At 41.2% G+C, this 16,386-nt stretch overlaps 1 protein-coding gene across 4 annotated transcripts in view; it reads left to right on the top strand.

Moving 5' to 3' along the window:
* Positions 1-16,386, top strand: part of mgaa (MAX dimerization protein MGA a) — a 109,330-nt gene that overhangs the window by 68,970 nt on the left and 23,974 nt on the right. For all 4 annotated transcript variants that reach the window (XM_043698206.2, XM_043698209.2, XM_043698208.2 and 1 more), the window contains 5 exons: positions 337-452; positions 3,343-3,406; positions 3,720-3,905; positions 8,982-9,093; positions 9,407-9,703. In XM_043698206.2, the coding sequence (XP_043554141.2) occupies positions 337-452; positions 3,343-3,406; positions 3,720-3,905; positions 8,982-9,093; positions 9,407-9,703 (775 nt within the window). The remainder of the gene's footprint in view (positions 1-336; positions 453-3,342; positions 3,407-3,719; positions 3,906-8,981; positions 9,094-9,406; positions 9,704-16,386) is intronic.

Below are 16,386 nucleotides of genomic sequence, written 5' to 3' on the forward strand. Positions count from 1 at the left end.
CATGATTTGTAAATTTGAACTAGTTATATCATGTAGGTCTTTGATAATGACGTGGAACAGATTGACCTCTTAAATTTGATTTATTAAAATTTTTAATAAAATTCAGGATTCTTGTGTTATTGTGGTAGTTATAGCTTGATTTGTTAATTCCTTGAAGAACTGGCTTGAATTTGAACTTGCAAAAATTTTTATTTTGTTGTGTAATGTAGTTACTTTGAATTTCAGTTTTGTCCTCCTTTCGTCATATCAAATACAGGTTGGGGATATTCTATTGTGAGAGTGGTTAGAATTTTTCCTACTGTTTATAGTCTAACTTTTTGAAAACCTCATTTGCAGTTTGACTCAACCTCCAGTGAAGAGGCTGTGGATATTGAGACAGTGGACGAACTCTCTGAGAAAATCAACATTGCACGTCTTATTGCTTCTGCTTCCCACCATCGTACCAAAGCCAAGTATGAAAGTGTGTTTTTAATTGAAAAGGCATTGAATGCTGGCTTGCATTTTTGTGCAACTGTACCTTTCATTTGATATTGCATGACTTACTTGTGCGTAAATAGTACTTAAGGAACATAAAAATTATGAGCAGTTCCATTTTTTTTCCATAAGGTCTTGGCTGATCTATTTGTGTTTGAAATGTAACATTCTTATCAACCGGATAACCTTTGATTCCCTCACACAAGAACTTAGCCACCCGTGTCTTCAAAATATTAAATGACCCCACCTCTACTGCCTTTTTAGACTGTGTTCTAAAGTCATACTACACTCAGAAAACCATTTTTCTCATTATTCAAAATGGAAGATCTCTTAACTAGAGGACACAATTTTAAAATTGTGCCCTCTAGTTCTGAACTTGACAGTAAGAGTAAACATCCTTTCCATGTCCATCATGTCAATTTAGGATCCTATGTACTTCAGTCATGTTACCCCTCACACTTCTAGAGTGGAATTGAGCCTAGCCTGTCCAATCTCCTCTTAGAGGATCCAAGTCATTCTAGGTACAGAACCAGTAAACCACCTTAGACCTACTTCTGACATATCATCTCCTTCCTTCAAGTAAGGAGATGAAAGCTGCACATAATATTTCTGATGTGGTTTCATTAATGCCTTTTATAACAAACTCAGATTTGGTAGCATCTGTCTGGGGCGGGGGAGGAATGAAATTACCATTTCAAGCCCAAAACAATTCTAAGTTGCAGTGGCTGAAGAAACATCACCTCATTTTTTGATTAAGGCACTTCACTACTATCAGGGCTCAACATTGAGTTCAACCACTTCAGAATGTGGAAATTCTCCATTTTGTTGCACAGACACTGATGAAGAGAGACAGACACGCAGTCTTATTAACTTGGCTTGCTTTCAGCAGAGTTAATCTATGTTCTGCTGTTAGCACCAACCATTCATGCACAGCTATTCTTCAATTGTATCCCTACTGCCATTTCCCTTTTGTTTTGGGTACCCTCACCATCTCTTCCACTGTTCATCCAACCGCTTTTGTTAACTGTGTAAGAATCTTCATTTACCAACTGTTTTTTTCAGTTCCCAAGAAGACCTATATTTAACTTGAAAAATTTACACACACTTTCTGTCCATAGATACTACCAGATCTGAGCTTTTTCTAGCATTTTCTATCCTTACCATTATGTCCCATTCATCTCAATAAAGGTTACCATCTTATTTGCTTCGCAGTTACATGCTTTACCTGTGTACAAACTTTTTGTGACTCATGCACTATAATCACAGGATTCCTACAGTGTGGAAACAGGCCATTTGCCCCAACAAGTGCACACTGACCCTCCAAAAAGTAATCCACCCAGACCCATTCCCCTTCTCTATTATCCTACATTTACCCCTGGCTAATGCACTTAACCTACACTATGGGCAATTTAGCATGGCCAATTAACCTAACCTGCACATGTTTGGATTGTGGGAGGAAACAGGAATACCTGGAGGAAACCCATGCAGACATGGGTTGTCTGAGGCTGGAATCAAACCCTGGTCCCTAGCACTGAGAGGCAGCAGTGCTAACCACTTGAACCACCGTGCCATCCCACTACAACATCTAATTCTCTCTACACTTCAGATTTTGCTTGTTGTTATCTGTTCAATTAACAATCTGCTTCACTTTTCTGCTAAAATGAACATCTTCATATTTTGCTATACTAAAATCCATTTGGCAGATTTTTGCCTGCTACAGTGTTCTCTGTGACCTCCCTTATGTCATCTTCACAACATTCTTTGTGCTTATCATTCTACTATGCCTTCACTACCCTCATCTAAAGCATTGATGTAAATGGTAAATAGCTGAGGTGTCTGAACACAGCATCTGGAGGACCTACATGCGAGCACTCATACACGCACACCTGTTGGTTATGATTTGGCTTGTCCCAATCTTCAAGAGTTGCATTGCACCATCATCTCTGCAACAAAGGTTTCTGGTTAAATTCTATAGGTGGATGAATACAAGTAGCATGAGAGAAGTATGGCGAGCCATTGACTTAATTCTGATGGCGATGAAAATTATTGAACTTTATTGTACAATGCAGGCATATTCCAGCTATAGTTCCTACAGGATCAGTGGTTTTACCAGAATGTTGGAGAAACTTGGGTCCAGCAGCATCTATGGAGGACGAATCAGAGTTAACTTTTGAACTGGTTATGACTCTTTAGAACAGCATCTTTTCCTTAGCATTATGAAAAGATGTGGAAGCAGTGGATGAGATTTTCTACACTTTGAAAAGAATACAAATCTGAGGACAAAACAACTTGTACTGCCCTTGCAGACCTATACAAAGTGTGCAGGGGCTTTGGACCAAATTACTTATCTGTCTGTTCAGGCAAGGTACGGGGTAGGAAAAGGTGTGGCAACCAGTAAGCCCTAATGATAACACCCTAAACATCCAAGCAGCTTTGTCTTATGCTTATATTTCATATTCATTTAGCTCTGTTACTATTTTGCTGTCCTGAAAGTTTGTAAAAGCCTTTTTCCAGGCCTTGGTTTAATGGATCCTAAATTATCAGCATGAACAAATAATGGAAACAGCCTGATGTGTGCAAATTATGTGAAATTAGAATTAAGTATCATTTAGGTATGTTTCATACATATGTACTCTGAATAATTGGAGAAGTTGAGCATTGCTTGTGCAATTAACTTAACACCCTTCTAAATTTTCACACATTAAGGTTTTGTCTTCTTTTGTGTTGAAGTTGATCGATCAGTCTCGTCATTGGCAAAATTTGTTAGTGAGAAAATATCAAGATCTCTTGTCAGGAGAAAGTATCAAGATTTATTTTCTACCTCCACATGAGTGGTGTAAAATAATCTTTGTTTTATCTTGTTTCCAGATGTCACTTCCATAATCCGTACCTTATTAAAAAAGCCCCAGAGGAGGAACCCAAACCCAAAGAGGTAAGCAATAATGTAGAGAATATTAGTGTGGGGGAAGGTTCAGAGTCCAAAAAGTTTAATTAATCTTTGAGGGAGACCGTGATTGTACATGAAAAGCTGGGTAGGAGGCCTACTAAATCTGGAATAGCAATTGGTTTCTTTTAGCAGTGTGGGTTTACATACTTTAGTTAGACTCATGGAAATATTTATTGGAAAGTCTGCAGTTGTAAAAGGTTAACCTTCAGAGGTTTTGTAGATTCTGTTTCATTGAATAGCAAGTGACTTCAGAAATGTACTTAATGGAAATATTCTGTACTGTATTTTTCCCCTCTAGAAACCTAACCCATTTCTCAGTAAAGAAATAAAAGCTCAACTGGATGCTCTGGTGGTATATCGGACTGCACATACAGTAAATGAGAGGCGGAGGCGCTTTGTGATGAGAAACCTCTTTGAAAAATTGAAGAGAACCCTGGGGCTGCGCAAGGAACAGAGAGCCTCAAAGTATTACATTCTCAAACAGGTTTGTAAAATGCTTTGCATTTAACTATATTTAAATAGCAAAGTTTACTGCTGTGTTTTGTTATCATTCAAGCACGGAATCTGGGTAATCCAAGATGGAGGACAGGAAAAAGAATTGTGCTGTAAGAGCTGCTTCTTTATTTTTGAGATCGTTTCAGTGTTGGAGCTGATTTCCTTGAATTCCATGAGCAGTAATTACTGTTTTATAAGCTGTTGTATTGCTTTGGAAGTTTGTGGGGGAAAAGAGATCTAAACAATGGCACTTTGAAAAGTAGGAAGAGAGACAAAGGCAGAGACCACATGGTCAGTGAGCGAGAGAGAGAAACCTACACTGCTGTCTGGCACAACAGTGAATCTGCACAGCTACTGCCTTTGCTGTTGAGTTCAGGTATTTCTGGACATCGGAGTGAATCTACAAAAAAATCAACAAATAGCGAAATTCACAGCTGACCATAGAGGAACCTGTGTGGGAGAACTCACAGCAGAGGAACAGATAAGTGCATGATTTTTAAGTGTAACCTTGTTGTCTTTTTTTTAAATAGTGAATAGACTGGATTCTTTTTGGTTATATGCTTTGTTGAGATCTGTGTCTTGATTATAGTTTAATCTGGAGCAGTGTTTTTTAGAGCAATAAGACTGTGCTATTTTCTGGGTATGTAGATTGTTAAAGTGTAAAGGTAGCCTTTAGTAGAATGATGTGTTCTTCCTGTCAGATGTGGGAGATTAGGGAGAATTTCTGTGTTAATAGTTATTATGGCTGCGGTAGGTGTGTTTGATTTGTGAATCCTATCGGATCGCATGGATCAGTTGTAGTGGCAGTTAGAGGCGATGAGGAAATTGCAGGAGCTAGGGACTGTGATGCATGACTGTTGTAGGAAGGGAGAACAACCGGAGATACATTCGGGTAGATGGGTTACCACCAGGAAAGGTAGGAGAAGTAGGCAGGTAATGCTGGAGTCTCCTGTGGCTATTCCCATCTCAAACAAGTATGCTGTTTTGGAAAAAGTAGGGGGCGATTGACTCTCTGGGGAATGTAGCACGAACAGCCAAGACTAGCTCTAATGTAATGAGGGGTACGTCAGGTTGCAAGCCATCAATTGTGATAGGGGACTATCTAGTCAGAGACACAGATGTTTCTGTGGCCGACAGCAAGTAATGAAAATTGTCTTTTGCTTCCATGATGCCAGGATCTCAAGGCTATCTCAGAGTGCAGAATGTTCTCCAAAGGGGAGTGGGACTAGCAGCAGGTTGTTGTACACATTGGAAGTAATGACATTGGAAGGAAAAAGGATGATATTTCTGAAGGGAGAATATAGGAAGTTAGGGAGGAATTTAAAAAGGAGATCCTTGAGAGCAGTAATATCTGGAATACTCCTGGTGCTACGAGCTAGTGAGGATAGGAGAATACAGCAGATGAATGTGTGGCTGAGGAACTGGTGCAAGGGGAAAGGGTTCATGTTTTTGGATCATTGGAATCAGTTCTGGGGTAAAAATGACCTGTATAAAAAGGACGGATTGTACCTGAATTGGAAGGGGACTAGTATAGTGGCAGGAAGATTTGCGAGAGCTGCTTAGGATTTAAACTAGTAAGGTTAGAGGGGTGGGAGATGTTGAGGAAAGAGATCAGTCTGAGACTGGTACATTTGGGAAAAGGAAAACGTCAAACAGTCAGGGCAGACAGGAACAAAGCAGAGAGCGAGGTAGGATCGATAGATTAAGCTGCATTTATTTCAATGCAGGAGGCCTAACCGGGAAGGCAGATGAATGCAGGGCGTGGTTGGGAACATGGGATTGGAATATCATATCAGTTACAGAGATGTGGCTCAGGGATAGATAGGACTGGCAGCTCAGTGTTCCATGAAACAAATGTTATAGGAAGGTTAGAAAGAGGGGCAACAGAGGAGTGGGAATGGTGTTTTTATTAAGGGATAACATTATGGCTGTACTGAGGATATTCTTGGGAATACATCCAGAGAAATTATTTGGGTGGAACTGAGAAATAAGAAAGGATGATCAACTTATTGGGATTGTACTATAGGACTAAGGCTGGTAGGTATAGAGGAATTCTGGATGATTTAAAAAAATTGAGGTTTTGGTTAACAAGAAGAAGAAAGCATGTGTCAAGTATAGACAGCAGAGATTGAGTGAATCCTTAGAAGGCAGTGGGAGTATACTTAAGAGGGAAATCAGGAGGGCAAAAAGGGAACATGAGATAGCTTTGGCAAATAGGGTTAAGATGTATTCAATGGGATTTTATAAATATATTAAGGACAAAAGGGTAACTAGGGAGAGAATAGGACCCTTCAAAGATCAGCAAGGCAGTCTGTGTGGAACCGCATGAGATGGGAGAGATTCTAAAGAAGTATTTTGTATGATTGTTTGCTGTGTAGAAGATATAGAACAAATAAATAGTGACATCTTGAAAAATGACCATATTACAGAGAAGAAGGTGCTGAATGTCTTAAAGTACATAAACATGGATAAATCCCCAGGATCTGATCAGGTCTACACGACAACTCTGTGATTGGGCCCCTTGCTGAGATATTTGTATCATTCATAGTCGCAGGAGAGGTGCCAGAAGACTGGAGGTTGGCTAACGTGGCGCTACTATTTCAGAGAGGTGTTAAGGAAAAGGCAGGGATCTGTAGACTGGTGAGCCTGACATCAGTGGTGGGCAAGTCATTGGAGGGAATCCTGAGGGATAGGATTTAAATGCATTTGGAAAGGCAAGGACTGATCAGGGCTAGTCAGCATGGCTTTGTGCATGGGAAAACGTGTAACGAACTTGATTGAGTTTTTAGAAGAAGTAACAAGGAGGATTGACAAGGACAGAGCAGTAAATGTGATCTATATGGACTTCAGCAAGGCGTTCGACAAGGTTCCTCATGGGAGGTTGGTTAGCAAGGTCAGATCTCATGGAATACAGGGAGAACTAGCCATTTGGATACTGAACTGGCTTGAAGATGGAAGATAGAGGGTGGTGGTGGAGGGTTGCTTTTCAGACTGGAAGCCTGTGACCAATGGTGTATTATTTATTTGGATGTGAACACGAGTTTGCAGATGACACTAAAATTGGAGGTGTAGTGGACAACGAAGAAGGTTACCTCCAGAATACAATGGCATCTTGATCAAGATGGGCCAATAAGCCACGGAGTGGCAGATGGAGTCTAATTTAGATAAACGTGAGGCGCTGCATTTTGGAAAGGTAAATCTGAGCAGGACTTGTACACTTTCTGGAAAGGTTCTGGGGAGTCTTGCTGAACAAAGGGACCTTGGAGTACAGGTTCATTGTTCCTTGAAAGTGGAGTCTCCGATTAATAGGACAGTAAAGAAAGTTTTTATGCTTTTCTTTATTGGTCACAGCATTGAGTAAAGGAGTTGGGAGGTCATGTTGCGGCTGTACAGGACATTGGTTAGGCCACTTCCTATAGGCAGGATATTGTGAAACTTGAAAGGGTTCAGAAAAATTTACAAGGATTTTGCCAGGGTTGGAGGGCTTGAGCTATAGGGAGAGGTTGAATAGGCTGAGGCTGTTTTCCTTGGAGTGTTGTGAGCTGAGGGGTGCCCTTTTAGAGTTTATAAAATGATGGCAGCCTGAATAAGACAAATTAACAAAGTCTTTTACCCTGGGTTGGCGAGTCTAGAACTAGAAGGTATAGCTTTTGGGCGAGAGGGAAAAGATATAAAAGAGACCTACGGGGCAACATTTTCACGCAGAGGGTGGTATGTGTATGGAATGAACTGCCAGAGGGAAGTTGTGGAGGCTGGTACAATTGCAACATTTAAAAGGCATTTGGATGGGTATATGAATAGGAAGGATTTGGAGGGATGTGGGCCAGGTAGTGGCAGGTGGGACTAGATTGGATTGGGATATCTGGTCGGTATGGATGTGTTGGACCGAAGGGTCTGTTTCCGTGCTGTAATCTGTATGACTTAATATCCCTAACAATTCTTCCTCTTCCACCTTTTATACAAACTTATTGATCTGTTTGTATTAGTTACTGTTCTCTTTATTTTAGTGCGCTTCGGACTGAACTATAGTCTGAGTCCTTGGTCCCCCCCAAAGCAAGGAGGGTGTTGGTGTAGTCATGGTAGTGGTTGTGGAGGGGTGGGTGGGGGCATAACCCAGTAAGTCCTAGTAATCTCATTGAGTAACTTTGGAATATCCATTAGATTTCAAGTTGCCTTTTCCAGAAGCCTAGTCATTGGCCCGATTCATATTTTGAAATTGTGTGGTAGAAAACAATATTTTGATACACTCTGGCCTTTGACCCTTTGGGTTGGGTTTCAATAAAATTTAGACATTTTTGTGTATTCTGTGTAATGTATTTATGAATAGAGTTCTATATCATGCTAACTTCAATGGGAGAGCAACATCAGAGATGTGGTGCTTGGTCTGGGATTAAATAATTTTACCTGAAGTGCTAATATAACTCAATGGTGACTTAATCATAAAATCCAATTTATCCCCCTGACTCATGCTGACTTCCATTGTCTAGCAGTGAGAAAGGAAACTATTGACTTGCCTCTGCATGAGCAACCCAGCACCCACATATAGCCAGGAGGAGTCCTTGAAGACTTGCCCACTCCTTCTGTAAGGTCTATCTGTTGAGCAGTTGATTTTTTGGAGATTTGGAGGAGGAGAACTATGATAGGCTGTTTTTGTTAGGTGTGACTTAATTGAGACATGTAAAATAATCAAAGGGTTAGATAGGTTGGATAGTGAGAGCCTTTTTCCTCCGATGGTGATGGCTAACAAGAGGGGACATAGCTTTAAATTGAGGGGTGGTAGATATAGGATAGATGTCAAAGTAGTTGCTTTACTCAGAGAATAGTAGGGGTGTGGTAGGCACTGCCTGCAACATTAGTAGGCTTGCCAATTTTAAGGGCATGTAAATGGTCATTGGATAGGCATATTGACGAGAATGAAATAGTGTAGGTTAGATGGGCTTCGGGTTGGTTCAACAGTTCAGAGCAACATTGAGGGCCGAAGGGCCTGTACTGTGCTGAAATGTTCTATGTTCTTTAATGCAATAGATAAAATATTTTCTGATCACTCGATTCTGTCCTGTCTCAGGCATTTTCCGAAATCCAGAATCTCCAGGATCATGCTGATCGTCTGTCAGCTGAGAGAAGCATCCAGACTCGTAAAAGGGATTTACTCATCCGAAAGGTGTCTCTCTTGACTGGTAAGAACTGACATATAATTCAGATCAAATTGCATGGCTTATTTAGCTGCAGCATTAAGCCTGGCAGTGAACATAATAACTTTTGTCAACAATAGGAAGTATATATAATGATGCAAATTAACTCTAAAAGTACTTACAAAGTGACAGTTTGCTTACAAGGCGAGAAACACAGTTTTGGATCTAATAGCATTCATGATTACAATTAAATGTAATTCAGTTGAAAAAAACACCCTGGCTTAAGGAATGAGGGGAGAAAGAGAGCCTTCTGAAGATGCTGGAAAATATTAATTTTAATTATTTTCCCTATTTTTAGGGAAGACTGAGGAGGTCATTTTGAAGAAACTGGAGTACATCTGTGCCAAACAGAGAGCATTAGATGTTCAGAAGAAAAATATTGTGCAACAAGAAGCTGATGCTGAAAAGCAGCCCTGCAGCAGTTGGAAAAGAATACCTACTTCATCTGAAACTATGGACATTCTCCAGAAGGTGGCAATGAATTTGCAGACCCAGAAACCACCTAACGTCACTATGCTAACAAGCAAGAAGGACCCGGCATCAGAGTCTGCGAAACCCCGTATTCTCACTAGAAAATGGTCATCAACAGCTCCCCGTGTGTAACTTCTTTGCCTTCTACATAACAGCATGACAATATTGCACCAATGGGCAAGAATAGTGGGATTTAAAGGAGTTGGCAGGTTTTGGTCTGGAGCTGGGAAAAAACCATCTTTTCTCTTTTAGGGAAGATGTGCTATATCATGTGCCACTTAACTGGGCAGAGATATGTTTTTCTGCAAGATCAAAGATCTTGGGAGCAGAAGCCCTGCCTGATGAGGACAGCTGACCAGTCAGAATCCAGCAGCTTCATTGAATAGCATCCACCTCAGGCCTAAATTGTCGCTGGATCTCAGGCAAAATATAAACATTCAAATTAGAAACAGTAGTAGGCCACTCAGCCCGTTAAGCATGCTCTGCCATTGAGCAAGGTTGTGGCTGATCCCTTAATCCATAATCTTGTTCAACCGTGATAAATTTTCATCTCCCTACTTATCAAGGATCTATCTACCTCTGCCTTTAAAATATTCAGACTTTGATTATCATCCACATATTTATCCAATGACCATTTTAAATGCCCTTAAAGTTGGTGAGTCAACTACTGTTGCAAGCAGGGCATTCCACAGCCTTACTACTCTGAGTAAAGAACCTACATTCTGCACATTCTCCCAGTGTCTGCGTGGGTTTCCTCCGGGTGCTCCAGTTTCCTCCCATAGTCCAAAGCTGTGCTGGTCAGGTGAATTGGCTATGCTAAGTTGCCCATGGTGTTAGGTGAAGGGGTAAATGTATGGGTGGGTTGCGCTTTGGCAGGTCAGTGTGGACTTGTTGGGCCAAAGGGCCTGTTTCCATACTAAGTAAGTCATCTACCTCTGACATGTGTCCTATATCTATTACCCCTCAGTTTAAAGCTATATCATCTCGTGCTAGCCATCACCATCCGACGAAAAAGGCTCTCACTGTCCGCCCTATCTAACCCTCTGATTACCTTAAATGTCTCAGTTAAGTCACCCCTCAAACTTGTTCTCTCTAATCTAAACCACCTCAAATACCTCAGCCTTTCTACATAAGACCTTCCCTCCATACCAGGCAACATTCTGCTAAATCTCCTCTAAGCCCTTTCCAACGGTTCCACGTCCTTCCTTTAACGCAGCGACCAGAACTGTACGTAACAGTTCAAATGCAGCCGCACCAGAGTTTTGTACAGCTGCAACATGACCTCATGACTCCAAAACTCTACCAATAAAAGCTAACATACCGTACGCCGCCTTAACAACCCTATCAACCCGCGTGACAACTTGCAGGGATCAATGCACATGGACACAGAGATCTGTCTGCTCATCCACACTACCAGAAATCTTACCATTAGCCCAGTACTCTGTATTCCTGTTACTCCTTCCAACGTGAATCATCTCGCACCTTTCTGCATTAAACTCCATTTGGCACCTCTCGGCCCAGCGCTGCAGCTTATCTATGTCCCTCTGTAACCTGCAACATCCTTCCATAGTCCACAACTCCACTGACTTTAGTATCATCCGCAAATTTACTAACCCACCCTTCTGTGCCCTCATCCAGGTCATTTATATAAATGACAAACAGCACCGGCCCTAAAACAGATCCTTGCGGTACACCACTAGTAACTGAAATCCACAGGTCGGCGCAACATCGAGGGCCGAAGAGCCTGTACTGCGCTGCATTGTTCTATGTTCTATGATTCCATGTCTTTTGAGGATGATAATTCCAAATACCTACCAGGCTCCCTGTTAAGAAAACTTTTCTCATCTTTATCGTAAATGCATGATATCTTACTTTCAGTACTAGAATTTCCAACATTAGAAATCATCCTTTCCATATGCAAACCTTGGGATATTATGTTTCAACTAATCTTCTAAACTGTAAGAAGCCAGTCCAACCTTTCTTTATAATACATTGTAGCCATTCAGATCTAGGAAACATTCACTTAATGGCTTCCAACACCTTTACACCCTTCCTTAAATAAGGAGACCAGTGCTCCACATAGTATGTGCAATGGGTGAGTTGAACCCTTTATTTTCTCTTAGACTCGACCATACCGTGGTTCTTTGTTTAAACATTTATTCCATGTATATATGGGAGATGTTCATAGCCAAAAATGTCAGAGAGCTCAAATCTTTATTGTTTTAATGCAAAGAATCATCCCTCTTGATTGTACTAATGACATTCTTAATTATTTGAGCCACCTCTTCACCTTTTTACCTAGCTTCCTTTCCTTTCTAAATGTCCTGTAACCTTCAATATTTAGATCCCAATCTATATCATGCAGCAACCATGTCTTTGTCTATCAGACCATGGCGCAAATAGAAATGTGTTATCAATTTATCTGTTTTGATTTAAATACTACATGCATTCAGTTACAGAGCCTTCAGTTTTGTCCTTTATTATTTTCTTAAGCTCTTTAGATTTGTACTGTCATGATTTATCATTTGCCCCAAATATCTTTATCTCTTGCTTTGTCCCTATTCAGATTTTACAGCATTTCTCCAAATTTGATCCCTTGCCCCACTATTTAGTTTGAAAGCCCCCTTTTCCATAAGACATAGGAGCAGACATTAGACCATTCAGCCCATTGAGTCTGCTCCGACACTCAATCATGGCTGATAAATTTCTCAACCCCATTTTTCACTTTCTCCCCATAACCCTTGATAATCAATAACCTAGCTATCTGCGCCTTAAATATACTGAATGACCTGGCCTCCACAGCCTTCTGTGGCAATGAATTCCATAGATTCACCACTCTGGCTGAAGAAGTTTCTCCTTATGTCCGTTCTAAAACTTTCCTCTAAGGCTGTGCTCTCAGGTCTTAGTCTTTCCTACCAATGGAAACAACTGTCCATGCTATTCAGTATTCTGTAAGTTTCAATTAGATTCCTTCTAATCTCCATTGAGTATAGACCCAGAGTTCTCAAACTTTCCTCATATGTTGAGCTTTTCTTTCCTGGGACCATTTTTGTGAACCTTCTGAGCATGCTCCTGAACCAGTATATCCTTCCTAAGATATGGGGCCAAAAACTGTGCTAAATATTCTAAATGTGATTTGACCAGAGTCTTACAGAGCCTCAGAAGTACATCCCTGCTTTCATATTCACATCCTCTCAAAATAAATGCTATCATTGCATTTACCTCCTAACTACTGACTCACCCTCCAACTTTATCTCGAGAGAATCCTGGACTAGAACTCCCAAGTCTCTTTGCACTTCAGACATCTCAATTTTCTCCCCATTTCGAAAACAGTCCATTCCTGTATTCTTCCTACCAAAGTGCGTGACTTCACACTTTCTCACGTACTCTATCTGCCACTTCTTGCCCACTCTCCTAATGTGTCAAACTTTCTGCAGCCTCCCCGCCACCTCAGTATCTATCTTTGTATTGTCTGCAAACCTAGCCAGAATGCCCTCCGTTCCTTCATCTAGATCATTAATGTATAAAATGAAAAGTTGTGGTCCCAATGCTCAGCGTTGCGGAACACGACTTGTCATCAGCTGCCGTCCTGAGAAGGAGAAAGTGAGGACTGCAGATGCTGGAGATCAGAGCTTAAAAATGTGTTGCTGGAAAAGCGCAGCAGGTCAGGCAGCATCAAAGGAGCAGGAGAATTGACGTTTCGGGCATAAGCCCTTCTTCAGAAACGACCCTTTTATCCCCACACTCTGCTTTCTGCCAGACAGCCAAGCTTCTATCCATGCTAGCACCTTGCCTTGAACACCATGTGTCTTTATCTTACTCAGTAATCTCCTGTGCAGAATCTTGTCAGAAGCCTTCTTGAAGTCCAGGTAGATAACATCCATTGGCTGTCCTTGGTCTAACCTGCTCATTACTTTCTCAAAGAATTCTAGCAGGTTTGTCAGGCATGACTTCCCCTTGATGAAACCATACTGAATTTGCCCTATTATACTATACAATTCTAAGTATTCAGAAATTTTATCCTTCGCAATGGATTCCAGGACCTTGCCCATAACTGACGTGAGGCTAACTGGTCAGTAATTTTTCATCTTTTGCCGTACTCCCTTTTTAAATGGAGATCTCACGTGAGTGATTTTCCAGCCATCTGGGACTCTCTGATTCTAGCGATTCCTAAACGATCACCACTAATGCCTCCACTAGCTCTTCAGTTATCTCCCTTAGAACTCTAGGGTGTAGCCCATCTGATCCAGGTGATTTACCAACCTTCAAGCCATTCAGTTTTTCCTTGCACTTTCTCCTTACTCTGCTCTGCCCCCCATACTCTCTTGAATTTTTGGCATATTACTCATGTCTTCCATCATGAAGATTGACACAGTAATTATTCAATTCCTCAGCCATTTCCTTGTTCCCCACTACTATCTCTCCAGCGTCATTTTCCAGCACCCCAATGTCCACTTTTGCCCTTTATATGTCTAAAGAAACTCTTACAGTCTTCCTTTATATTATTGACTAGCTTAATCTTCTCCCTCCTTATTTCTCTTTTTTTTGATGCCCTCTGTTGGTCTTTGTAAGCTTCCCAATCCTCTGGTTTCCCACCTGCCCTTCAGCACATTACATGTTTTAATTTTGCTTTTATGCGATCCCTACTTCCCTAGGTAGCCATGGTTGCCTAGTCATCCTCCCTGTACCATGCTGCTTTATCTTGGGATAAATCTCAGCTATGTCTCCTGAATTATTTCCAGAAATTCCTACCATTGCTGTTCCACTCTCTTTCCTGCTCAGCTCAGAGTCCATTCTACCTAGCTCCTCCCTCATACCTCTAGTTGCCTTTATTCAGCTGTAATACTGTTGCTTCAGATTCTGTCTTCTCCTTTTCATATTGCAGAGTAGATTCAATCATATTATGATCACTGTTTCCTTAAGGGTTCCTTTACCTTAAGCTCCCTTATTAACTCTGCCTCTTTGCACAACACTAAATCTAGTATTGCCTGTACTGTAATGTGCTCCACCACAAGCTGCTTCGAAAAGGTATCTCGTATACATTCCACAAATTCCTTTTCTTGCGAACCACTACCAACCTGGCTTTCTCAGTCCACCTGCCTATTGAAATCCCCCATGATCCCCCCTTGCCTTTCCTACACATCTTTTCTGTCTTCTGGTGTATCTTGCACCCCAGCTCCTGACTACTGTTTGGAGGCCTGTACATAACTCCAACTGTGGGTTTTTTTTAATCTTTGCAGTTCCTCAATTCTACCTGCATTGATTCTATACCATCTGCCCCTACTTCGTTTCTTAGTATTGATTTGATTTAATTTCTTTAATTCCTTACTAATAAGGCAACCCCACTCCCTCTGCCCACCTGTCTTATCTTTTCGATAAAATGTATATTCTTGGATTTTCAGCTCCCAATCCGGGTCGCCTTGCAGCCACGTCTCCGTGATGCCCACCATGTCATACCTGCCAATTTCGATCTGTGCCACAAGCTCATTTACCTTATTCCTTATGCTGTGTGCATTCAGATATAACACCTTCAGTCTTGTATTAACTGAGCCTCTTCTCATTGTCATTCGTCTGTCCATTGTGCTTGAAGTTTGAGAGTATTTGCAAATACTCTGTCCTATTTGTGTCTATGCTGGAGAATTTAATAACCTCTCCAGAGTTCCTACTCTTACTCCCAATAAATGACCCCCACCATTTAGTTTAAACCCCTGCCCACAGCCCTAGGTATGCAATTCGCTATGACTCTGGTCCCAGCGCGATTCAGCTGAAGACCATCCCATCGGAACAGGTCCGTTTTTCCCTTGTACTGGTGCCAATGTCCCATGAATTCAAGCCCATTTCTCCCACACCAAACTTTGAGCCATGCATTTACCTGCTTAATCTTATTGACCCTGTGCAAATTAACTCATGGCTCAGGTAGTAACCAGAGGTTATTATTTATTTGGTTCTGGTTTTAATTTAGCTCCTAGCTGTTCCTATTCCCTTAGCAATACCTTTGCCCTAGTTTTACCTATGTTGTTGGTACCTGCATGGACCATGACCACTGGATTCTTACTCTCCCACTCAAAGTTCCTCTGCAGCCCAGAAGTTAGGCCATTTGGCCCATTGAGTCTGCTCCACCATTCAATCATGGATGATAGGTTTGTCAATCCCATTTTCCCACTTTCTCCCCATAACCTTTGATTCCCTTGGCAATCAAGAACTTATCTATCTTTGTTTTAAATATAATCAATGACCTGGCCTCCACTGCCTTGCATTGAATTTCACAGACTCGCCACTCTCTGGTTAAAGAAGTTTCTCCTTATCTCTGTTCTAAAAGATCTTCCCTTTTACTCTAAGGCTATGCCATCAGGTCCTTATCTCTCCTCCCAGTGGAAACATCTTCCCAGTGTCCACTCTCCAGATTGTTCAATATTCTCTAAGTTTAATTCAGATTCCCACCCCCCACATCCTTAAACTCCATCGAGTAAGGTACCAGAGTCTGCAAATATTCCTCATATGTTAAGCCTTTTGTTCCTGGGTTCATTTTCATGAAACTCCTATGGACCTGCTCCAGGGCCAGTACATCCTTTGAGGTATTGGGTCCAAAATTGCTCACAGTACTCTAAATGTGGTTTGTCCAGAGCTTTATAAAGCCTCAGAAGTACATCCCTGCTTTTATATTGTAGTCTTCTCGAGATGAATGACAACATTGTATTTGACTTCCTAACTACCAACTCTGCTTGAAAGTTTACCAAGAGAAACCTGTACTAGGACTCCCAATTCCATTTGCTCTTCAGACTTCTGAAATTTATCACCAGTTGGAAA

This window comes from Chiloscyllium plagiosum, unplaced genomic scaffold (assembly GCF_037043375.1).
Source record: "Chiloscyllium plagiosum isolate Xiang-an unplaced genomic scaffold, Cpla_swu_hap1 HiC_scaffold_8, whole genome shotgun sequence".
Lineage (NCBI taxonomy): Eukaryota > Metazoa > Chordata > Chondrichthyes > Orectolobiformes > Hemiscylliidae > Chiloscyllium > Chiloscyllium plagiosum.